Genomic DNA, 26209 nt, shown 5'->3' on the forward strand with positions numbered 1-26209 from the left:
TGCAGCCAATGCACTTTAAGCAAAGAATAAGAAGAAGCTTAGCCTTACCTTTGATTAATCTGAGGAACAAAGAGACAAACTTCTATCCGTACTATGTTTCCTGACCTCCAAAACACTAGCAGCCCTTTTAACATTTGTAAAAGCTCCGACTCTCCATCACCCTCGCTATCTCTAACGTCACCTTTGATTATTACGCTTCTTTTTTATAGGTTTTTCTATGCCTGTAGAGTAAATCAAACGATAAGATTCAAATTTATAGTTTTTAATTTGATTTAAACATAATCAAAAGTTTGAAAATTTTGTAAAATATTATGTCATTTTCTCACGGATAAATCAAATCTTCTTTATCAATTAACTTTTTACTATTTCTTAATCAAATTTCAAATTCGACAGAATTAGAGGTGTGAATGAATTAAAAATAAAAAAATTTTATACGTTTGTTATTTATTCGTTGAATTAGTAAATTTTAAAATATTATTCATGATAGAATATAAATGAATAAAAATTAAATTTATTTATAAATTATTTATTAAATGTTATTCTGTTCATTTTATATCTCCAAATATAAATGAAACGGATATAAATAACTTTTTTATATTCATAATTTATTTATTTAACTAATGAATCTTGAAATATTATTTTATAATCATTTGTTAAATTAAATAAATAAAAAATAAACATATTCACAAATTATTCATTAAATATTATATTTGTTTACATTTTTAAACAAAACGTAAGCATTTATTTTAAAATATTGATACTATATGATTCGGTCGTCATTATACAATTTGCAACTCTCTAACGAAAGATTGGGTAAAGTTTATATTGTAGCAAGACTTGTAATTGAACTTCCTAGTTACTAATTGGAAATTAAATTTTCTACATAATTTTCATTTTTTTTACACCTTAAATTGTTGTGTTTCATGTAATTTTTATACTAAAATCATACCTTCTTTTACACCTTAAAAAAATAATAATAATCAGCCTTGATCAACCATTAGCCTTCTAGCAATGCGCATACGTATTCAGTGACATCAAATTTTTGTCTGTTTCAATTCCTAATAACTTGGACAATATCCAGCTGCCAAGCCAATTTATTGACTTATTGGAAGGAACTTCTTGGAGTTTTTACCAAACCATAGTAATTTAAAAACTTATTTCTCAAAGTATAGTGCTTTTAATTTGATTTCCCAATTTATTGTGATTATTGCCATGTCATCACCTTTTTTATTGATTTTTATAGAAAAATTAGCTTGCAACCTCAATTATATTACTTTTTTATTTATGTGTTTAAATCGCAAAATTTGTATTTTTTCTATTATTATATCTAAGTCTTTAGAATTTTATGATATATATAAAATATAAATTATTTATTCAATTACATGTCATAAGAAAATTAAATTTTACTATGATTATATCATATCATATACAATTAATTAATTATAATTTAAAATTATGTGAAATCTATCAAAATTTTATCTAAAGCTTATAATTATAATTAATGGACTCTAACATAATGTTTTATCATAATTGGACAATTATAGAATTATAAAAAAAATTTGTAAGTGAAATGCATTCAACGATTACATATCTATTTTAAAGAAAATAGGCACATTTTGATATATATACGGTTTTACTCTTTGTACCGATTTATACTGGCATATACCAATTATTTCGATTGATATTAACTGTACCAGAAACTATAAGATTTTTAAAATTTTCTTTTAATTGTTTTCGTTATTTTATTCTTTTAATCAATTCTTAATACTTTTTCTTTCATGATATTTTTATTTTTTATAATTTCAACCACAAATAAATATATTTTAATTAAATTAAATTATTAAACAATAATTTGCTATATTTTCTTGATATTTATATATTTATTTCATTTATTCGAGGTTTTAAAATTTTGAATATTAAATATTCATAATTTTTAAAAATTCATATTTACATATAAACAAATAAATGTGTGTAATTGAAGTGTGTTCATATATGTATACATATTTTATAAACAAAATATTAAATAATGTCGGATAAATTCAAAATATACGCCGAAGCATATTGGCGCCGATACGTACTTAACACTGAAACGGTCGAATACAATACTGACTACTTTGGTTTTTAGTCCAAAACTTGTTCCCACTTCAATGCCAAACGGATCCTTACCATGCAACCTCGTGACTCCAATCTTGCATATAGGACTGATACAACTATCTCCGCAAATCAACTAAACTTGATAACAAATTCCTGGTTGAGATTGTGAGTTTCATATAATCTCTGCCTCAACATCCAAAATCATTTAACCTTGCCTCACCCTTCTTATAAACAGAAACAGGAGTCAAAACAACACAATTTTCAGCATATTGCTTGATAAAATTGAAGTCTCAGCCCACCAGCTACAAGTCTGTCACAAAAACCAATTCAACTTCAAGACGACGTAGACCACCCAATTTGAAAAAACAACCTAATTTTTCCATCCTAATATCAAATAAAAGCCAACAGTAACAGCTATTAAGAAGTATAAAATCTTCAGAACAGGAAAAGCCAGCTTAGTGGCCAGGTTAAACCCTGAATGCATAAACATTAACCACGTAAACATGCTTATCGTCTTTCAGTCCATCAGACCAGATTCAAACTCATCACAGGTATTCAAAATATTGTAAGAAGAGATATGCAAATAAAAGTGTAAAAATAGGAAAACAACAGACAAAACATGATAGAAGCATTCAGCCAAAAAGGAAGACTCAAATCCTAAAGGATCTTGCATAGCAATAAAAATTGGCTGCAGGCAAAGAAATAGAATACATTTCATTTAGTTTTCTTTTTTCTAGTGTAAGGCTTCTTGGTTTGCAGTTTAAGCTCTGGAGGGATTTCTAATTGGTCAGTTTGAGGTTCTTCAGGCAGGGTATAGGGCAAAAATTTCTTGTTGGACCTTACTTGGTTGCAGAACAACTTCAACATTTTTCTCCCCCTCATCCATTTGAGAATTATCTTCATGTGTGTTTTGCTGTTTAATCCACCAATACCAGCCTCCTGTCATTAGAAAAAAAAAGCATCTAAATTAGAAACAAGAAGGTTGTATAAATATACAAGATTAGAATAGCCTTCTATTCTATCCTCATTAAACGCTTTCCCCTCTTTCACTGAAAGATGAAACCACACAATAAATGCAAAGCAGAATCTTGGAAAAGCAGCACAATGCATGTCTCAAGTGGAAATAGGAATAGAGCATAATATCCAAAATGAACCTAACTATACAACACAAGTAAATATTTTTTAATATATGCAGAATGGCATTGTGCTACAGATCTAATCATCAAGGTGGTGACCGTCTTAATTGGCATTGCAAGCCACATATGGTAACCTTTTTCCACATGTACAAGGCAATAATGGAAATTGACTACACAAAAGGCTCCCACTGTGTTAACCAGAACACATTGACCATAGTATGTTATATGTCCCACTTTACACAGCCCTTGCTTCAAGGTGCAGACCTGTGATTGATAGGAAAGGGAAAACTCAATACATCGTCAGAATTCGCAAGAATTAAAAAGGATAGAACAGAAAACAGAGCAAAAAAGAAAATTACAGCATTGCCAGTTTAGTTGGCATAAAATACTAAGGCAATCATTCAAATTCATTAGAAACAAAATGCAACTGGCAAAGAGATACTGTGAAAATGAATGTGGAGTCATGATAACATTATCAACAAATTAATACATCTATATTCAACTCTTTTATTTCATAATCCTAAGGAATTATATGTATACAATTCATTTATAAATTTTGACTGATAATAAAAATCAGTCTCTAAGTTCACAGTAAACCCGGAAGGTAAATTTGAATCCACCGGGTAACAAATGCATGATGAAATGGAAAGGAAAAACTGAAACCCTCTACGGCTAACAAACTTAAGTAATCAGAATCCAATCAAAAGAAGGGTGAAATGATGCAAATAGGGGAAAGCGCTGGGCATTTTTGAAATGATAATAAAAAGAATACAGTCAATAATAAAACTAAAAAAAAAGGAGAAAGGGAGAAAGAAAGAGGACGTTGGCTAATTGGCTTAGATCCATGTGTTGGGAATGGTGAGAGGGCCGTGTTACTTGATGAAAGGGAACTCGCAATAGATTTAGCTTCAGGAATGCTTACCTTTGGATTGATCTTTCTCACATTCACTGCCCTACTCCTCGACATGTTCCGAACCAACATATTTCCCAAGCAACTATTCACTCCCTTTATCCGTTCTACAGATTTTAAAGGGCGTCTGCGGAATCTTGGACTTTGGAGAGAAAACGAAATCGGTAGAAGTATGGATTCCCGATAATAGATGAATTTTTTTTTTTTTTTGGGTAACAGAAATTCCTTGTTTTAACTGTATCGCACTATGTATCATTTGATAACCGAATAAATCCTTTATTTTTTGTATAAATCTAATATGAAACGGAAGAATTTTAAGTATATTTGGAATTAAATAGATCTTGCCGGCATGATTTTTTATATCCATTTATTTTTAGAAAGTATATTTATGCATTTGCTCATGTTCATGATTTAATAAATCAATGATTTTTTTGAAAAATCAAGGATATGATAATAAATTCAGTTTACTAATTATGTAGATACTTTTGTTTGATTCACAAAATTTTAATTGTGTGTTAAATGTTTAATTGTGTGGTTAGGATTGTAGTTTTGCCCAATGGTATGGTTATGAATGGCCATTTTCATATTAAAATGAATCTCTATTTATCATGTAATTATGTTGATATTTAAGAATAAAATAGATAAAAAAATTTATTATTAAAGTAAAAAGTGAGATAAAATTAACTTTACTTTCAAAATCTTAAAAAACTATAAAGAAAGATAAGTTTTTAATTCTGGGTTATTTGATACTATAAATCAAATTTGAGAATCAAATTAAAAAAGGTAAAATTCTGGAAATAATTTAACTTTTTTCCAAACCAAACGCACTTTAAGATTTTAAAAAACCCGGATTGGATGTGTTTGTTACTTTGATTATTGGGTCAGTTTTTGTGGGCATTTTATGTAATTTCATTGGGTCTGAACTTTTAAGTTAGTAGGACAAATGAAAAAAAAAAAAAAGTAATGATGAAAATTTTATTAATTTAATGGTTAAAATTCATAATAATTTTTTTTACTTTATAACTTAATCATTAAATTAATAAATTTTTTATTTACATCTCTTTTCATTTTTTGAACCAAGCAAAACCAAAGAGAGTTTCTATTTGCATTTTTAAAAAAATATATTTTTTAGAGTGTATTTGGATGAACAGTAAAATTAATTATTATAGCAATAAAATTAAGTATTATAATGATGATATCAAAATCAATTGTGATATATGTATTTGAACGTAAATATAACAGTGAAGAGAGATAAAAATGAAAATTAACCCTTAAAAATATTATACTAAAGTTGTATATTACGTAATTTAATAATTTATTAATATATTTGATATCTACAAAATTTGTTAAAATATTTTTATCAAAATAATAAATTTTTTAAAAAGTTAATAATAGTAATACATTTATGGATATTAAAAATAAAAACTTTTATTTAATATATGTACAAATATGTTTTTATTTTACCAACCAAAAGTTGTACTATAAGTGAACTAATTATTATTGTATATTTCTTCACAAATTCAAAAATACATATTATATAATTTTAATATTCACTTAAAGTATTTTTGTAATTAACAAAAATGTATAAGGGCGATTGAAACTTTTAATCTTCCATTTTAGTGCAGTAGACTCAATTGGATGCCTAAAAGTTCAGTGGCATTTAAGGTCTCAAATGAAGGTGTGGTGCAGTTGAAATTAATTCACCATTTTGCCGTACACCTTAAAGTGAGGTGGAAATGACTCCATTGCGCCTCACCGGAGCCCATTTTCAATCCAAATGAGAGGTTAAATGAATTTATTAAATTACTCTTTTTCAAATTCCTTTTTATTTTTAAGTTTTTGAATTTGTAAACTCCATAGTTTTTAAAAATTTTCGGATTAAGAAGTTTTAAAATTTTTGTTTCAGACCATTTAAATCAAGAAAAAAATTTAAAAAATCTGAATACAATGTTTTTTCTATCAATTTAAAAATTAGATTATAATTATTTGAAATAAATTTTGCTTTTTCTTTGTGATATTGTGGATATTCTTCAAAATATTAAATTTTTTTCCTTAATTAATTCTTTTTTATAAACTGTAAATATAACTTACCAAATATGAAAATTCGATAAATTATATACCTTACCAGTGTGCATAAATGAAAAAAAAATAATTAAGTAATTTTATCTAAAAATAATTTTAAAAAATTTAGATGTGGAGAAAAAAAATTGGATGCAAATAGAAGCATCCTATCCTAAAAAAATGGACAATGCAACCACATAATTAAATTAGATTTTGTTTAATAAACTAAAAAGTTAAGGACTGAATTTTTAATATTAAATTTGATAAGCATTGAATTTTAATTATAAACGTTGTTTGATAAAAATTTAAATTTGATAAGCATTGAAAAAATGTTTAGAATCTCATAATCCTATCATAGGGTATGTTGATCATTATCTTTGTATACGTAGATTCCCTGAGATACCTTTAAAAATCCTTTGGTAAATTTTGGTATTATAGTTGTAGGATTGGAATCCTTAAAATACCTTTAAAAACCTTTTATCCAATCGTCACTTTGATGTGTATGAGATTTAATATATTTATTATATAAAAAATGACAAGCATTAAAATTTTTTTATTTTATCATTTTGAAGTAAAAATTAAAAACTTTCTAAATTAAATTATATTTTTGTTATCATTATTATAATCTTATTGTAAAAAACAGCCTTGTAAGTGAAGCAAAATGGTAATTTAATCATTCAATTAATGTTTTTAATTATATGATAGAGAATCATGTAAAAGGTGAGAGACAACGAATTCTTTCATGTGCTACCAAATATGGCTTATTGAATTCATTGGACTTATAAAATAAATATGTAAAGCAAAAGAATATAAATAAAATAGTTTTAGTAATTAAAGGCATAAATTACGTTGGAAATATTTATAAAATCGAATAAAAGTTGCATCGATACTTTGGCTATTTGGGGTTGAAGATGCTAATGAAAAAGAATTTATGCTCTTAAACAAAAAAAAAAAGGAGAGAAAAAAAAGAAAAAAGAATTAATAAAATCAAAATGGGAAAAAGAATAAAAGGAAAAAATGAAATAAAACAAAAAATTGAAAACCCAAGAGCTTTTATGCTCGAGGGAGAAAAAAAAAAAAAAAGAAAAAGCGAAAAAAGCAGCGGTCCACTTGCATTTGCCATAAGCCCATTCCGCAGTATCCACCTGTCTCCTGTCTTTGCCTTTTTTTTTTTCCTTGCCGTGGGATTGAAGAACATCGAAGAAAAAGCGAGAACTGTCTCCAGCCCATTATTCTGGATCTCTTCCTTACTCTTCGCATTTCGTCTGAATTTCCCCTTCATCTTTACTTCATTTCCACTCTCACTCTCAGGTTTGCTCCTTCTCTTTTTAAATTATTTATTATTATTATTTTTTTATTATTTGATCCATCTGCTATCTTTAGCATCACGTTTTTTGACGATTTAAATTCTCCCCAGGTTTTTTGTTAGTAATATTTTTATTTATTAGTTTTGATTATTCAGGTAAACTTGTTCTTCTTTGGTTCCTATTCTCTGTATCCATTTCTGTAGATTATGAAATGTCTTTTACTATTTCAATTTCCGACTCTATCAAGTTCTCTTTTTTTTTTTTTTTTTTCTTTAGTTTTGAAAATTCCATGTTTGTGAGTTGCGATTGGGCTTTTGATTTTGATAACTGCACATAGGGGTAAGGAAGGATGGAAAACCTTGTAATCCAATAGTTAAAATTCATAACCACTTTCCTATTTTGCAGCTTAATCATTAGATTAACAAGTTTTCATCCTTATCCCTTCCATCCTCTCTACCACGAAAAGCTGTAGAGTTAACAGCACGTGAAGTTTTTTATAATGTAAAGTAATTGTGTACGAACTCAACTGCATATGAAATTTTTTATCATGTAAAGTTATTGTGTACGAAAGTAACTACTGAAGCCCATTTGTTCATCGCCTTCTGTTGGCTATTGCTTTGGACATCGATCTGCTTGAAAAACTTGTTTGTGGATTTTGATGATCGGGGTCTGTGCTTACTAGTGACAGTAACTTTTAGTGACTGAAACTAACCCGTCAGATCTGTAACTAGATGTTGTCTGAATTAAGAATTCCCATGAAGCTTAGTTAAGACTCCAATTTCTGGATATAATCAATTACAGTTTCCTTGATTATAATATATTTTATTTTTAGTAAAAAGAAAGTGTTAACAAATGGATTTTGGCAGTATTAGACATTTTTACTAGGCTTACATTCACTTTGTACCATCAGCTGTCTGTATGTTCTTGCTCCACATCATCGGTCAAGATGTTGTGTAAACAAGTCTGTGCTGTTTCTGAAGTTTTAGAAAGTTTATTTGATCCCAAAGACTGAATATTTTAGTGTCTCGTATGATACTTGTGCATTCATTTCTTGAATAATTGAGGGACTATGATGTTCTTCAAATGCATAATCTACTTTTTCTGCCATTATTAGGTCTATCTGAAGTATGGCAGAAACCGAAGACATTCAGCCTCTTGTTGTCGATAATGGGACTGGAATGGTTAAGGTGAGAACAATCTATTATTCATTTTCTGGTGCCTGTATTTTTCGCTTTAAGGCTGTAAAGATTTTAATAATTGTGTTTTTCACTTTGAGGCTCTAAAGATTTAATAACCCTCACTTATCAAACAGGCTGGGTTTGCTGGGGATGATGCTCCTAGGGCTGTCTATCCTAGTATTGTTGGACGGCCTAGGCACACAGGTGTCATGGTGGGGATGGGACAGAAGGATGCCTATGTGGGGGATGAGGCTCAGTCGAAAAGAGGTATTCTCACATTGAAATACCCTATTGAACATGGTATTGTTAGCAACTGGGACGACATGGAAAAGATCTGGCATCACACTTTCTACAATGAGCTTCGTGTTGCTCCTGAAGAACACCCTGTACTCCTTACTGAGGCACCTCTCAATCCAAAGGCCAACAGAGAGAAAATGACACAGATAATGTTTGAGACATTTAATGTTCCTGCCATGTATGTTGCAATCCAAGCAGTTCTATCCCTTTATGCTAGTGGGCGTACTACAGGTAAGTAGCGGTATCTGATGACTTGAGAAGATGTGATGCACTCTCAAAGTTGAATGCCAATATGTTGACAATGCTGTTATTTCCAGGTATTGTGCTGGATTCTGGTGATGGGGTCAGTCACACAGTTCCCATCTATGAAGGTTATGCGCTTCCCCATGCCATCCTCAGGCTTGACCTTGCTGGACGAGATTTAACAGATGCCTTGATGAAGATCCTGACAGAGAGGGGGTACTCATTCACCACAACTGCTGAACGAGAAATTGTACGTGACATCAAGGAAAAACTTGCTTATGTGGCACTTGACTTTGAGCAGGAGCTTGAAACTGCAAAAAGCAGCTCATCAATTGAGAAAAGCTATGAGCTACCCGATGGTCAGGTAATAACCATTGGAGCAGAGCGTTTCCGGTGTCCTGAGGTCTTATTTCAACCATCACTTATTGGAATGGAAGCACCTGGAATTCACGAGACCACCTATAACTCAATCATGAAATGTGATGTTGATATTAGAAAGGACTTGTATGGTAACATAGTGCTGAGCGGTGGGACTACCATGTTTCCGGGTATTGCTGATCGAATGAGCAAGGAAATCACAGCTCTTGCACCAAGTAGCATGAAGATTAAGGTGGTAGCTCCACCAGAGAGAAAATACAGTGTCTGGATTGGTGGGTCTATTTTGGCTTCTCTTAGTACATTCCAGCAGGTATGGATTATATTTATATTGCTTTTACAAGGGTGTTTTACCTTTAATTTCTATTTTATCAGCTGTATGAGAAAAGTGACTTTAATTCTTGACTAACTTTAAAGGCTGAAGAGTTGATGTTGACAAAACTACATCGCCTTGAATCGTTAAACAAAGAAAGAAACCAAAGAAAGATTTGACTGAAACTTAAAAGCCTTTGCTAGAAAGAACATATTTAAATAAGAATGAAGACAGTGGATCTGCTTAATGTACTTTCCATCTTACATTGAATGCTCCGGATGATATTGTATTTTCTATAGATGAAATCCTGCTTATTTATACTTGGATTGGTTATTCAGATTTCAGACAATGTTACACTTTCGATTCACACTAACTGTTTTGTCTTGTTTGCATTGAATGTAGATGTGGATATCAAAGGCAGAATATGATGAATCTGGGCCTTCCATTGTTCACAGGAAGTGCTTCTAGATATGTGCTTGTGTTCTTTTGCTGTTTCCTTCTCCGATTTGTGGTTTTGGGTTTTCTGATTTGGTCATGATTGGTTTGGCTTGGTTTTCATTTTGTTTGATTTTATTTTTCTTTTCATTTTCATCCATTATGGATGTGTGAGACATATGTAGTGGATATGTATGGTTATATGCTAGATTGTTTTGTAGTGTAAGCATATAATTATTGTATTCTATAATGATAGCATTGTTGCTTGGTCTGAACAATCATATGTAACGTATCTCCTTTTTTCTTCCTTTGGGCTGCATTGTATTTTAAGCAAGCCGAAAGGTTAAAAGTTTAATGCCAGAAAAGTTTGTGACTTCCACTATAAATCATTAGGCATCTATTGGCCGATGCTTTTCAGGAATGTAGGCACAATTTTGTAGTGGATCATTATCTACTCCGTGCTCTATGTTTCATCAGCCTTTTATATTTTCCCAAAACGTTTAAAAGTAAGTTGCTTGGCTTTGATTATTGTTTGCACTACTTGAAGCTGTTGTGAAGCAATGTTGACATAAAAGGTCTAAACTGCTAAAAGAAATAAGAAAAAAAGTTTTTTTTTCTTTTTAGATTTTAATTAAAGAATTGTTTTAAAAAGGGACCTGTGGCTTGCAAGCTTCTTGTAGATTGAATGAGAAAGTTTAATCGGTCGATGCTCCCATGTAGCAAATAAATACTCATAAAAAATTCCCAGTTGAAGAGACAATTGGAGGATCATATAATTTTAACGGGTTAAATATTAGTTTGGTCCTGGTATTATATATAATCTGTTAGTTTGATACTTAAAATATAAAATTATCAGTTTCATACTTTAATTTTTATTTTGTCATTTATTTGGGTATCTTCCACTAACGGTATTAATTAATTTGTATTAATTTGTTGACGTAGCATTAATATTCAATAAATAAAATATTAAAATGTGTTAAGAAAATTTAATCAACTTTATATTATCAATTATCATATCAGTATTAAAGAAAATTTCAGAAAAAAATTTTTAAAAATTTTAAAAATATTTCAAAATTTTAATAAAAATCTGAAATATTTTTAAAACATTATAATGATTAAAAAATTATGAAAAATTCAAAAATTTAATAAAAAATATAATTTTTTAAAATTTTAAAAAATGAAAATTTTAACATAAATAAAAATATTAAATTTAAGAAAACTATGCAAAAATTTTTAAAATTTTTATTTCATCATCTACTTTGGTATTTTTGACTAATGTCATTAGTTAACTTAGTGACATAAAATTAACATTCAATAACAAGTTAAAATGTGTCAAAAAAAATTTAGTTAACACCGTATCATCAATTATCACATCAATATTAAAAGAAAATTTCAAAAAATTAATAAAATCTGAAATATTTTAAAACATGATAATGATTAAAAGGAATTATAAAAAATTAAAAAACTTCAATAAAAATCCAAAATAAAATAAACATAATTTTGCAAAAATTCAAAAAAAAAAATTTTTAACACAAATAAAAATTTATTAAACTTAAGAAAAATATAGAAAAATTAAAAACATGAAAATTAAAAAAAATGAAAATTTATATGAAAAACTAAAAATTTTATTAAAAAATGAAATCATAAAAAAATTCATAAAATCTTAAACATTTAAAAAATTATGAAAATTTTAAAACAAAAAATCTGGAAATTTTAATAAAAATACAAAAGTTCTAAAAATTATAAAATTTAAAAAATAAAAAATTTAAATTTAAATCAAAATCCAAGAAAATTTTTAAAATTTTTGAAAATTTCAAAAAAAATATAGAAATGAAAGTTTTATTAAAAAAAATATTTCTTAAAACTAAAAAAACCTCAAAACTTAAAAAAATATATAAAATTTTAAAAAATAAAATTATTTGAAAACCTCTAAAAAATTTTTAAAACTTTTTGAAATATATTTTGAAAAATAAAATATTAGAAAATATGAAACATTTTAAAAATATAAAAAATTGAAATAAATTATGAAAATTTAAAAATGCCAAAAACTAAAAAAAATTAATAAAAGTACAAAAAAAATAAAAAATTATGAAAAAAAAAAGTTTTAAAAATTTTAATAAAAATAAAATTTTCTTAAAATTCCAAAAAAATTCACAAATAATAAAAAAATAAAAAAGTTTACAAATAATCTAAAATTTTCTAAAAAAATTATGAAAATTTGAAAAAATTCAAAATTATTCAGATTAAAAAGTCTAAAAAATTATGACAGATTTTTTATTTGTTAGAAATTTTCTTAATTCTGTAAAATTTCAGATTTTTTTATTTTTTAATTTTTAAAAATGTTGCAAAAATCTTTTAGAATTTTCTAAATTTTTCAAAATTTTTGAAAAAAATTAAATTTTAAAAATTTTTCTATTTCTTCAGGGTTTTTTTAATTTTTAAGTTTTAAGAAATTTTTATTTCTTTTGTAATTTTCAATTTTTTTGCAACTGTTTTGAATTTTCCTGGATTTTTTAATAATTTTTTATGATTTATAATTTTTTTGAAGTTTTTATTTTTTTATAAAATTTTTTAACTTTTTTTTATAATTTTTTAAAAAATATTTTAGATTTTAAGAAACTTTTTAATTATTCCAAAATTTTTTAAAAAATTTTATTTTTTTTCAAAAAATTTTAAAATTTTTTTTAGTTCTCATATTTTTTTAGTTTTGGTGAAGTTTTTTAATTTTACTATATTTTATTTTTATTAAAATTTTCATTTTTGTTTTGAATTTTTAATAATTTTTAATTTTTAATTTTTATTCAAAATTTAAGATTTTTTTTAAATTTTTTACTTTTTTAAATTTTTTCAGATTTTTAAAATTTTTCAAAATTGTTTTTGAATTGTTTTTGAATTTTTTTGAAGTTCTTTTGAATTTTTTTGATTTTTTTTAATACTTATGTAACAATTGATAATATGATGTTAAGTGAATATTTTTTATGCATATTAGCATCTTATTCGATGGTAATGTCATATTAATAAGTTGATTGATGATATTAATCTGAAATGCCAAAAAAAAAATCAAAATGAAAGTTAAAATATTAAATGATAAATTTATTTCCTTAGTTATCAAATTGATAAAAAAAAAAAAAATGGTGGAAAGGTCAAATTAGTATGTTTTCAGAAGGTAAGGGTCCAATTGGAAGGCCAAACTTATCGACTGCATTTAGGATCAGTGAGAAATGCGAAGCAGATGGAATTGGAAGTTCAACTCTCTTCCAATATAACAAGAAGCTTTATTGTTGGAAGTTGAATGCCAGACATAGATGCAGTGCTTAAAAAAAAAAAAGAATCCAAAAAAGAATACCAGAGACAGAGAATCTGCAGAATCATTGTCAAGCGTCCATCAGAAACTTTTAATCACTAGAAACCCCGAGGCTGAATATGCGATCGTTTACCAGGAAAAAGCAACTAGAAACCGCTTCACCATGTTTAATATATTATTGGTTGCTAAGATGTCTTACTCTTACGGTACCTATTCAACAGAAACCGTTTTTATTTTTACAGATCTCTGTTTCAATCTTCTTACCCCTGTTACTATTTGATATCTTTAAAATTCAATTTCTTTCGTCTTAACCAACCATGATTCTGGCTAATGTACGACATGCTTGACAACATTTGAAGTTCTCCAATTCGTAAGAAAGGTTTTCCAATATGTTAAATACAGAGGTGTACTCGAAGAAAAAAAAATGTAAAAGCCAGTTTACTTACGCAAGCTATATGAATTAGACGAGCAACCAAAGCTGCTATGGTTCCCGTTCGGGCATCGCTGTTTGGGAACTGTTGTCAACGCATTGGTGGATATTCTCGTCTGAGGATGGAGATGGAGAAAGACAACTACAACGACAAGTGGGACAAGAGTAGTGGGAAGACAACCACTGCCGGATACATTGTACATGGAATCCATGCTTACACTTTGCCAATACTTGAATTCCCTCTCCTTCTACGAATTCAGACAAGCAAATAGCACATTCTGCCTCTGCTCCTGGCAACTTCATCCCGGTTGAGTAAACCAGCGTTGTAGCTGTCACCAAAATTGCTGCAGCTGCCTCTGGGATAGGCTTTCTCTGCTCAAGTTCTTGTTGGGTTTGAGAAAGGTGGTTGTTGCGGGAATAGCGTGGGCGACGCCCACCACCGTCACGTAGGAAGCAGCGGATGGCTGCGTTAAGAGCCAGAAAGCATATTAGAGCACAGAAGAGAATGATTAAGACCATGGCTGCGTTAGTTTCAAAGTCATTTGAGTTGGAGTAAGGCCGCCAACTGCAAGTGCGGGGGTTACATGTTGTGGTTGAGTTGGAAGACATATGTGGTTCCCCGGAAGATAGCGGTGGGGACATGTGGATGAGGTGTTGAGAGGTTGCTGCTGGCGGTTGTCGCATTTAGTTTTCCCTTTCTGTGTTATCTGCAATATTTTCCAGTTTGGAGGTGTTATGGGGTTATGACTTCAGAAGAAAGGTGAGAATGCTTTTGGAATTTCAGGGTTTCGGCTTCTGAGTGGGAGATTGCGTGAGTAGAAGAAACGAGGATGTTTTATAGGAATATTTTGCCAGACAAGGCATCAAGAAATGCATACGTGCACTTGAGGTTTAACAATTCCTTTGTTCTCATTTTTCACCTTCGCTTTTTCTCCTTGTAAAAGTGTGAAAAAAGCCGTTAAGCCGTGTTCTTTTCTTGGGTGTTTCTCAATGTCCCTTCTTCCCGGATCAATCACATATCTAGGTTTTTCAATTCTTCATCGCCTAAAGTAAGCAATAATCGTTGTTTCGCAAACTTTTTCATAATGTTAGGGGCAGGTTGTTGGGCTAAAAGATTCTAATCAAATCACATCAACGGAAGTAAAATCAAACAATAAATCAAATACACGAGAGATAATAATTTAACATGGTTCAGTTCAATTGACCTACATCCATGGATGAGAAATAAGATCCACTAGTTGCAGAGAATTACAAATATACATCAAATCATCAATCTCATTAAACAATCAATACTCATAAGATACTCTCAATCTCCTCTAGTCTTATGGAGTATTCTCAACCCAAACAAACACAAACTCAAACCCTTGTGCACCCTTTCAATATAACCAAATACATACTCATATGCTCCCACACATCATATTTATGTGGACCATTTCAGTCTCCTCTCGTCTACTCACAAACAAACATACACACCCATAAGACGTAGAGCTCAATACTCTTATGGGATGTCTATCCTACAAAACCCTACAATTTTCTTATATTTTTTTCTCATACCTAACCCTGTAGAGACTTCAATTATGTATAACCATACAAACTTACCCATTAAGAATACCTTTTCTGTTAGAATTCTTTTTCTGTAAGTCAAATTTGTCTATTAAAAATTCATTTCCTTTTAAAATTCTTTTCTTGCAAATCAAACTTAACTATTAAGAATCCTCTTTCTCTTAGAATTATTCTTTTGCAAGTCTTCTTATCCATTAAGCAATATTTGACAAATTTCAAACAAATTTTTAATAAATCTCAAATAAATCTTTTATGAGATTTGAGTCAATATTCTTAACACAGTTAACTTTTTCTGTAAAATTAAATCATGCCCGACCTCTTCTATTCTTTTTTAGTATATTTTTAAGATTATATCTTGCTGTCTTGCGTTCTATACTCGTTCCGAAATGTTCAAGCTAGAAAGTACCTATACGATCCGATAAATTTCGAGATTGTATGTAGCATTAATGTTATATGGCGAAGGAGCTTCATACCGTGCTTGTATATAGCTCTTAATCATAGAGATGAGCATTAACAACAATTCCAGCCAAAACGACGCTTATGCAAGTTCCACATATTTTGATAGGCCTTGACAAAGGTGCCACAATCTAACATCCGACTAAGAGACAAGAGACTTCAATGATTTATAATAGTCTGAAATGTAAACAGTAAATTACCCATAAAATAAAATAAAATAAAATAAAATAACCATCATTAAGATAAATGGATTTGACGATACATATATTTATATCATATAAAATTCTAATAATTTATTTATTCATGTTATATTTTACATAAAAATTATATATCAAAATTCATGTTTATATAAAAATATAAAATTTATTTTTTTTATTTTATCAAACTAATGTAAAGATTTATTAAAATTTTAAATCACATTACTTTTATTTTTTTCATATTATTGTTATATCATATCAAATTTTTAATTGCTAGATATCAATACAATGAAGCAATTTTTAAATGATTCGTTGATTACTTATTAGCTCATGGACGACAGTGTTTAAGGTAAGCCCCGTTGAGAGGTGAAAGTTGTTAGGATAAGTTTGCATCACTCTTTACACAGGGTAGACCCCAGGAAAGGCCTATAAGCTTTTCGAAGACGGTAGTGGACAAGGTAAGTCGATAAGGTTTCCAGACCCGAAGTAAACAAAGATGCTGATTGGTGTTTTTTTTGTTGTATTAAGGGAGAGTGAGAGAAGGGTGTCTCATAGATTTCAGAGAAACGTAGACCCTTCTTAAGACATCGTAGACGCAGTAACAAAATCCCGTTTAAAATGTTCCAAAAAACAGATGGGAGAGAGACTGAGCGCGAGGGAAACAAGCTAAGGTCCACATGAGTAAATGAACATCAACATGGCATGGCATGGCATTATGGCAGGACGCTGGCTTTGAGATAAATGCTATCCAAAGATGTCATTATGGACTGACCCACCAGGTCCGCCAGCAGCAGTGTTACCAGAAACTTCTTTCTGAAATCAATGGTGCGTGAATATAAAGCCAAACAAGAAATTAAAATCACGAAAACAACAAGGACGCATAATGCATTGCAATTCGCCTTCGCCTCCAGGCAACTGCACAGTGGCACATCTAATTCTAATGAGTAATGCCAAATCTTTTTACCTGCCACCATCACAACTAATGCGTTGGGTTGAGGTTGCTTTTACTGCAACATTTTAGACGATATATTCATTTTCCTTAATTTCCCACGGCTAAGACTAGTTGTCTAGTTGATCTTGATTAAGTTTTTCCCCATTAATATAGCAGAAGAAACTAATAGATAGTGCCCACTGAACTATATATCCCATCGTCTGCTGGTAAAGTACTTCTCAATTCTCTCTTTTTTTCTTGGGATAATCATTGAACGTGGCATATATAGGTTAATGTCAAGACGATACTGTTGAAAGTCTGGAGCAGACAGAAGCCTTGAAACGTTCGTTGGGTACTCCAATATTAGGATACTGAAATTTGTAACATGGTTTTATTTGAAGGGGCTCAAGCAGCCGAAGAATATTCATTGATTGCAAAAGGAAAAGACCGTGAGCAGATACGTTTCTTTCCACATTAACTCTAATGGGATTCGATTTGGAGTTTGTAGACCAAAAGCTATGTGAAATTGGTGAGAGCTAAAAAGTAAGCACACAAGAACTTGAAGTAGCTATTGGTCGAACATGTTTGTAATTATGATCTAATTTGCTTCAGAAAAATCTCACTGTAAAATGATGCCAAATATTGGTTACTTGATGGGGAACTTCGGGCAGCTTTTGGGCTTTTTGGGTATGTTCATTGGGTCTTTGAACATCAGGTCCTCAGCTATTTTAGTGTTTTAGGGGGCTTTTTCGCTCGTAGGGCTTTCCTCCATTTTCGTTTTGTTGGGCCCCGCAGCATTGCGAAAGCCATTCTCCAGCTAACGGTAATTTTCTTCTCTTTCATTCTCTTTTAGACTCCATTTGGATATAAAAGCAACCACGTTACAGTTAGATTAGGCCACTTTTTGGCCGAATCGCATCTTAGAAATGTGTTTCGCAAAATTACCAACGGTGGCAACGGAGCATTTTAACCGCAACATAGCCTCTAAACGACACTGAAACATAATGTTTTCAGCCGTTTACCATGATGCATACGAGCAATACTATCCTCACTGTTTACTTTTTAATTCTTATTTTACCCGCATCTGTACTTACATGATTAAAATGTTCTTATTACATGTAAATTTTACACTTCAATTTTATTCATTTTATGTTTTTTAGTTCACTTTGATATTATATATATATATATATATATATACACCTTTATATAATAACAATCCCTTTTTAAGTTTTACATTGACAACTCAAAAATGTCAATAGATGTAGATTGAGCGGGTAATTTTGGGATGCGAGTGGGTTTTTAATTTGGATACTTGTTTCTTTGATTAGCTTGGATTCCTTTCTCAATGACTCCAAGCAAACCCACACCTTTGAATCTTCATCGAAACTTTTGGAACTAACCAAACACCATCAACCAGCCTTTTTTTTTTATTTTCCTCCTACGCTCCCAACATTAAATTTATCTACAAAACTCAAAACTAAAGAAATCAAAATACGCTTAGGCTACTTTACATTGAAGCAAATCCATAAGCATATGGAGGTCATGGTAGAAGACGAAGCTGTAACACTTTATAACAATCCATCAGTAAAGCCAAGAAAAACCCATTCTCAATCAAAGTGACATGGCCCAAATGCTCTGTGACAGTGCCATTATCGAAGTTTCAAACCTTAACTAAGCAAATATTGTCGAAGAAATAGGCATTTGTTATTTAGTCTTGTTACAGCTTTTGGTTTTTCATTTTTTTTTTTTGGAGTTATTCATTGTTGCATCTTTTTCATTACTAGTTCAGGTGAGTTTTTGGATTTTTTTTTTATTTGAGACTATAGAGAATGTTTTTTTTTTTGAATTTTTCATAATTTTAATTTTTTTAGGTTGAGGTGTTTGGATTTTGTGGGTATGTAAGAAATGATGTGTTTTATTGTTTTCATTATGGTTTCTGATTTCATGCACTAGTTTCTTTGCATTCGATAATAGAGTTTTTCATTTGCATGTGTTAAAGGTTATTTTTCTAAGTATTTGCTTTTATCTTTGAGTTGGTCTATTTCTTATGCATGTGTCTTTTTTTTTTTTTTAGAAATGGTCAGTGCTTTTTTTTTTATGAGTGTTTTTTATTTGTTGGTGAAGTTTTGAAACGTGGGTTACAAATTAACAAAATTGGTGTTTAGTTTTAATTTTATCTTTGTTTTGTGGGTATGGTGTTTGGATTGACAGAACTGTTGTTCTTTTTTTGTATCTTTATTCAATTAATTTTGTTACTGAATTTCATGATAAAAAAAATATAAGAGTCATGATAAGAGAAATATAAGAGTTTTCAATGGTTAAAAACAATTTGGGAATAGTCTCGCCATTCAAGTAAATAACATCTTCTTTAGGTTTAAATTTTAAATATTTGCTTATAGTATTTTGTGAATGATTTGCTTGATATTCATAAAAGCATCTTGGAGCTGATATGAAATAGATTCTATAACTAGTTACTGAAAACAAAAAGAAGCAACTTAAAAGCAAAGAGTGCAATTAGAAACAAATAGCGACACAGCTAAAAAAGCACATCTAAAGAGAGAATAGTAAAGCAACAAACCAACCTAAAACATTAATTTAGCCAAAATCCAAATGCTAAAACATGAAGAAAAAAAATCTAAAAAATATCTAGATTGAAAAACAACTTAGGATATAAGCTTATGACTTTAGAGAGTGTTAGAAATGAGAAGAAAAAAATAAAAGGAGTTTGACCTAAAAAGAGGGATCTGTAGAATGATAAGAAAGAAATAAATCCAAGATGACATTAACAAGATGTTGTTCAATCATTTTCTTGAGGCCATTAAAGATGCAACTGTAGTTGTTATTCCTAGATACCTTAAAAAGCACTTGAGAAAGAAACCAACAGAGTAATAAACTAGCCCAGTACAAGACTAAAATTATAAAATTTTTATAAGATAAAATGGTCATGTATAGTAATTGGTTATTTATCTCTAATTGATTTTTTTATACAAAAAAAAATTGTAATTGGTTTTTTTTTTTTATACACGCATATCAAATGTGTTTTAGAACATTTTCTGACTACATGTTCATATTGTTAAGTCGTCAACCTTCATTTGCAATAGCTCTTCCTAAAGGTTTTGGTATGCAGCTTGGTAAATCACAAAAAACAAACCAATTTTTAAAATCCCTGAAAGCAAGTGAATTGATAATTGAAAATGTGCAGCCAAAGGCAAGCCAATCCAAAGTGGTCTTAACTCTATGTACTGATCTCTTCACTTTGATAACTGAGGAAAAACTCAATGTCACACCAAAAAGAGATTATGGAATTAGTAACTTTGATGTTTAAGGGACTTTGTCATTTCAAATTCTTAGTTAGGAAGATACAATCATTCAAGTTTAGGTAATAGTTTGGTAATCATGTTGATTCCTTCTTATATTTCAATCAATCACATAATAGTAATAATGTTGCTATTAAAATGTAATATACCTTTTTTCTAATGCCTTTATAGCATTGAATTTACCATTTTTTTCATGCATTATTTAAAATTGAAACTGGGGGCAATCTTGGTATTCTCTTTAAGACATATCATAACATGAATAAGAAATTAGTTTCCAATGAAAACATGCTAGGGTTGAAGGACCCTAATAAGCCTTTCCCGACTAATATATATAAAAGTTATCCTCTAATCGAAAAAACAGGTAAGCAATGTAAAAAAAAGAACAAATTAAAAGGGTAACTGTGAAAAGAAAGCTTCTCTAAAAGTTTCTCCTTTGAACTGCTCCCAAGCTTCAATCTTAATCATTTGATCTTTTTGAAGGCAGTCAATCTAAAATTAAGCTGATAGATTATGATTTAAAAATGATGATCCGATCAATAGGCTATGTTTATGGAAGCTATAAAATTTAAAAGGTAAGTGTGAAAAATTTATACTTTTATAGTGCACTGATAAAGAGATGCCTTTGTGTGTGTGCGTTTTTATATATAATTTTTCTTTTTTTAACTAAATAATAATATGATATGGTTTCTTGCTCAAATATTTTGGGTTTTGAAGAAGGCTATTAGGTTGATACCCCTATTTTTTTATCTAGTTTTGGTTTGAACAAGTTTGTACAAATCGTGTTAGGAATTTTTACGCAAGATGTGAAGATATTGGGCTTGTGGAGAAAATGTTCGATGGAATTCATGAGAGAAACTTGGTAGCATGGATTACAATGATAAGTGGGTTTGCTATGATGGGATTGGTCAATAAGACATTTGGTGTATTTTGGAAAATGTAAATGTTGGGTGTTGTTCTTGACGAGATTACCATGGTAAATGTGATTTATGCGTGTGTTGTGTCAAGGGCATTGAATATTTGTAAGTGGATTCATGTGTATAATGAGAAATAAACAACTAAGACTAATATTATGCTTAGTACTACACTAATCAACATGTATGCAAAGTGTTTTTTTTTTGTCATGCATAATATGTTTTTTTTTTTTTTTTTGTTATTGTTCACTTGAGATTTATTTTTGCCAACAACCATTATTTTTTATATATCACGGCCTTACAACAATAATGTGGGTCAAATGAGATAATTCTTCTCAAAACCTCTAGTAGCCGAAGCAACATTCTTACATCAATTTTAACTTTCTTTCTCTTCTTTCCAAGGTAAAATCAATTCTTAGGGATAAAATAAATTGTTTGCTTATTATTAAAAAAAGAAAAGAAAAATTCAAAATCAATATATTTATGAAATTGATTGTGTAAATGCAAGATTATTATAAGATATTAAAAGTGAATTACAATACTATAGAGGATGCTTGGTAATCAACTTGCTTATATTTAGTTCATTTATTTTGAAATTTGTGAAAGCTTATTTGTGTTAATATTATGATTAATGAATTTCGAAGGAGCTGTTGCAAAAGTTATTAAAACCTAGAGTCTAAAAATTTTTGTGGTGATAGTTCACAAATGGAACCCAAGTCACCTTCCAAATTTAAGCTCTTAGTTAAAGAATTCAATCCATAGAAACGAGTCTTAAAAGTTTTTTTTTTTAGCTTTCTTATTTTGTTATCATCTATTAGTGTTTACTTAGCATTTAACTTTGTAAAGGTTGGAAATGTATTATAAAGTTCATATTATATTATTGTGGTGAATTTTGGAAACACAAGAACATAATTGAATGTACTTGAGTGGGAGAAAAAAGTTTTAATTAGTTAGGACCTGCCTTATTTGTTATATTCTTATCTAGATAATTTGACCAAAAGTCCACTTTAGAAAAACTCTTGCCACTACCATCGTATGTAGATTAAGTTTGGTTTAGACAAATTTGTTGATAATGCTTTAAGAGTGAAGGCATTTTTAGAATCATTAATTGCATGGGTAAAATAGATGGAAAAAGTAAACTTGGATCCAAAAATTTGGATAATGTGTGAAAAGGTAACTTTGTTATAAATTAATTGGATAAGCTATCTCAATATTCTTTGGTACATGTGTTTTTGGAATGAATAAGATTATTTATACTAATTTTTTTTAATAACAGATAACTGTTACACAAAGGTAGAAAAATAGTGCATTAAAAGTTGATTTAGATTTTAAGCATAATATCAAGCCTACCCCTGTAATCACAAAGAAGGTTTCTACATTACTTGAAGATTTGATTAAGATTAGGATTAGTGAGATAAGCTTTTTTCGTAACAACTGAAATTTAGAATCGTTTTTTAGTAAATTTATTAACTTATTTTAGATGTTTACTTCAAAATATTTATTATGAATTGTGAAATGTCTATTCTTTTCTCTAAATATTGTAGCATTGCCTATCTTTCTGTTTCATATAACTCTTTAACCCATTTAAGTTTGGTAAATGCTTAAAGAGTTCAATATATAACTAAATTATAGATGGCTGGATATGAAAATTTATGTAGCTAGAGTTTTTTGTTATGTTTGCAGATGAATGCATTAGTTTCCTAAAGTTTTGTGCCTATTGATATTTGTTTGCTGATATGTTTGAAATAATAGATTTTGTTTTAAGTTAATAAATAATTTTACTATAAATTAGTGATTGTTTTGCTTGGATTTTTTAACAACTTAATATATACATGCTCTAATGAATGTTAAGGACTCATGGCATTTAAACTTCTATGTTTGCCTTACATTTTTTTATTGTTTTTACTGAGTAATTGTGAGATAATTTTATGCAAATTAAAATACTCCTTTGATCCTTGGGGTTTTAATAGATCAAAAAATCATAAATTCTCTTTGACATCCTAAGACAATGTTCACTCTTTTAGTTTTTAATCTTCTAAACTTTTGATTTGTTTAAAACCCATGTTACAACTTGAACAATATAAGCCAACCAATGTTGTAGTAAAAAAACCTTTTTTTTTTTTTTTATCTTTCACTTTTCTATAAGCTTTCAACAAAGAAAGTTTGCTTTTTTTTTTCTCTCTCTCTCTTTTTCAAGAAGGCTTTTGGTTAAGATTTAGAAAAACTACACATGTAAAAATAAAAGCTTCCAAATATTTGGTAAAAAATTAAAAGGTGAAATGCCTACTTGGGTTTGATGAATTTTTGTCAATCCTTTTAAAAGTCATCAATTTTATATGCTTTCTTCATGTTTGACTTTGACTTTGCTTACAATTGAAAAACATCTTTTTTTTAGCTTATTTTTCTTCCATCCCTTATCATGTTAAACAAAATTCTTTAACTTTTATTTAAACTTTTTTAGTGGGTGTGGTAGATTCTTTCTTGGAGCCAAAAATATAAATGGTGTTGTTGTTCTTCTTTATTTTTTGAATTCTTGAATAGATTATTCATTTTTATACATAAAAAAGAGAGAAAAAAAAAGGTGAGAGAAAAAATATATAACTTTATAGGACTAAAAATATTGTAACTTTTTTGGTTAATTATGAGATCTTATCTCATCTAGGTTTTCTACAGTCTTCTTCCACCCTTTGCTATAGGTTATTGACTTATCTAAGGTTCATTTTTCCAGTTGGTTGATTCTTTGCCTTTTGTGCTTTAAAAACCTGCAATTTAGTCATTACATGTCATGATTTTTATGTCATCATGAACTGGAAAGAATCTATTTTTTTATCTCTTTCTCTTTCTTTCTTTATCTCTTTATATTCACTTGGTCTAGAGACAAATTAGATGTTTTTTACTCATTTTTAACTTAAGCATTCTGAGGTAGCACAATGTCATGTGAGTGATTTTGCTTACTACTATTTTTTCTAGTTTGACCTACTTGCATTGCATTTATGACAAATGCAACCAAATTGATTTAACCTATTTAGGCAATTGAGATATGCTGTTAATATGTATAAACCCTTATTATTATTTATCAAACATAAAATAGTTGATCTACCTAGCTTCTGGAGTTATGTTAGCACTCTTTTTTTCTATATTTTTAGGAACTGATTTTAGCTCAATAAAATGATATTGATTATCATTTTCTCCCATCATGTTACTTTTGCTGCAATTAAATAATCTTTTATATTATAATGGTGAATCTTCTGTCAAGCTATGTTCATTGATGATTATTCACTTAAAAGTGTATATTTCTTTGATTTAAGTAGAGTGGATTGTATAAATTCTTTCATTCTGGCCTATATTTTAATTTATTGCATTTAAAAAAAAATCATTTAGATTTATTGTTATTCTTATTCCATCAAATCTTTCATATTATCAATTTTACTTTCTAAAATTTGAAACATTTGCATAACACTTAGCCATTGTTATCCAGATCAATTTCAAATGTCTACAAAAGTTGAGTTTAACATTTGTATCCCATAAGTTTTGTCATTGAAATTATTGACTTTGGTTATGATGCCTTAAACATATGCCCATTCTAAAATACTAACACAATCTTTTGTTTTTGTTTAAATGCCTTGAATATTTTTTTAAATGCAAATGTTGATAGCTATATAATTAGGTTAACATTGATTTTCAATTAGAGGCTTCCTAAAGCTGTGCTACTTGAAAGAGCAAGGCTATCTTCAATTTTTGTATACCTTACTTTGTTTTTTTCGTGTAAGTTTGTATAATTATCAATTTCTCTACTACTTTTTCCCTTATGAATTCTAATGCTCAGTTAGTGAATTCAAAAATTGGCTATAATTAAAGAGCTGTCAAAAGATGAATTCACAAAAAAAGTTGGGGTACTACCTAATTGATTGTGACAAAGTAAATATTTATCTTTTCTTTTTACAATCATCTGTTTGGCATGATTGAACATTGTATTTATCCTTAAATCAATTATTCTGTTTTGCTCAGATATTTATCTCTATACACAAAAATATACATTGATGCTTGGTAGTTATCAATAAGAAAAATCATAAGTTTCAATATCTTAATTCATTAAAAGGACAAGATAATAAAATGTTGAATGCATTGGTATGATTTTTAGTGACATGTTCTTTTATTTAGATATCATATTTTTTTTATGCATGTAATAAATTAATTTAAAACATATTACATAGTATAAATGTAAAAGGATTTAGAGTAAGATCCTGTTAGATGCAAGACACATTTCTTAACTACTTTTTTTTTTGCTATAAATCTTTTATGAGTTTGCTTTGGCTTCCAACTCACCCTTCCCACAAGCCCATTTTTCCTTCTATAAAAGAATATCAGCAAAAGAATTCACATCTTTAATGTCTTTGATATCTCATCTTCATTAATTTCAAATAACATAAATATTCAAAATATAAATAAGTACACAACCATTTTTCTCTTATACATTATTTAATATTTAAATTATTAATACATAATTTTATTTTACTTTTATAATTAAATTATTAATATATAAATTTATTTTATTCTCGTGAAAAAGCACTTGAAATCTAATAAAAATAATTTTAATAATTTTTAATTTTAAAAATATTAAACATATTATAATTTTATTATATAAATTTTAATTTAATATTTTTAATATTTTTTATTACATTTCACTTCATTACTATTAGATATATATATATATATATATATATATATATATATATATATATATATATCCT

The 26209-nt window shown here is 28.8% G+C and overlaps 2 protein-coding genes and 1 pseudogene across 6 annotated transcripts; 1 reads left to right on the forward strand and 2 right to left on the reverse strand.

The window, feature by feature from the left end:
• Positions 1-1946: 1946 nt before the first annotated feature.
• Positions 1947-4471, reverse strand: LOC111290629 (uncharacterized). Of its 3 annotated transcripts, none has more exons than XM_089768807.1 (4): positions 4153-4471; positions 3365-3494; positions 2933-3033; positions 1947-2404 (listed from the first exon to the last, which is right to left on the reverse strand). In XM_089768807.1, exons 1-4 carry the CDS (start codon positions 4210-4212, stop codon positions 2339-2341), a joined length of 357 nt encoding a protein of 118 aa, XP_089624933.1. In that variant the 5' UTR covers positions 4213-4471; the 3' UTR covers positions 1947-2338. The 3 variants fall into 3 exon arrangements, with proteins under 3 accessions (XP_089624933.1, XP_022737757.1, XP_022737756.1); XM_022882022.2 differs by having other exon boundaries at positions 2938-3033; positions 4153-4465; XM_022882021.2 differs by lacking the exon at positions 1947-2404 and having other exon boundaries at positions 2647-3033; positions 4153-4465.
• A 2884-nt stretch (positions 4472-7355) lies between these two features.
• LOC111289434 (actin-7-like) lies at positions 7356-10657 on the forward strand. 2 transcript variants are annotated; one of them, XM_089768236.1, is made up of 6 exons: positions 7356-7512; positions 7619-7663; positions 8623-8695; positions 8821-9214; positions 9301-9914; positions 10317-10657. In XM_089768236.1, exons 3-6 carry the CDS (start codon positions 8636-8638, stop codon positions 10380-10382), a joined length of 1134 nt encoding a protein of 377 aa, XP_089624362.1. In that variant the 5' UTR covers positions 7356-7512; positions 7619-7663; positions 8623-8635; the 3' UTR covers positions 10383-10657. The 2 variants fall into 2 exon arrangements, with proteins under 2 accessions (XP_089624362.1, XP_022736213.1); XM_022880478.2 differs by lacking the exon at positions 7619-7663.
• Positions 10658-13595: 2938 nt separating this feature from the next.
• Positions 13596-14897, reverse strand: LOC111291043 (RING-H2 finger protein ATL79 pseudogene; annotated as a pseudogene). The gene has a single exon (XR_016346471.1). The product of XR_016346471.1 is annotated as an RING-H2 finger protein ATL79 pseudogene (transcript).
• Positions 14898-26209: the final 11312 nt, after the last annotated feature.

Source organism: Durio zibethinus, chromosome 11, assembly GCF_047325235.1.
Source record: "Durio zibethinus cultivar Kanyao isolate XHJ-2024 chromosome 11, ASM4732523v1, whole genome shotgun sequence".
Taxonomy (NCBI): domain Eukaryota; kingdom Viridiplantae; phylum Streptophyta; class Magnoliopsida; order Malvales; family Malvaceae; genus Durio; species Durio zibethinus.

Excerpts from the sequence above, each read along its gene's own strand:
- LOC111289434 (XM_089768236.1), top strand. The coding sequence starts at position 8,636 with ATGGCAGAAACCGAAGACATTCAGCCTCTTGTTGTCGATAATGGGACT. Across the intron at positions 8,696-8,820 it reads ATGGGACTGGAATGGTTAAG|GCTGGGTTTGCTGGGGATGA; the intron begins GTGAGAACAATC and ends CTTATCAAACAG. Across the intron at positions 9,915-10,316 it reads CTCTTAGTACATTCCAGCAG|ATGTGGATATCAAAGGCAGA; the intron begins GTATGGATTATA and ends CATTGAATGTAG.
- LOC111290629 (XM_089768807.1), bottom strand. The coding sequence starts at position 4,212 with ATGTTGGTTCGGAACATGTCGAGGAGTAGGGCAGTGAATGTGAGAAAG. Across the intron at positions 3,495-4,152 it reads TGAGAAAGATCAATCCAAAG|GTCTGCACCTTGAAGCAAGG; the intron begins GTAAGCATTCCT and ends TATCAATCACAG. Across the intron at positions 3,034-3,364 it reads CCTTGTACATGTGGAAAAAG|GAGGCTGGTATTGGTGGATT; the intron begins GTTACCATATGT and ends TTCTAATGACAG.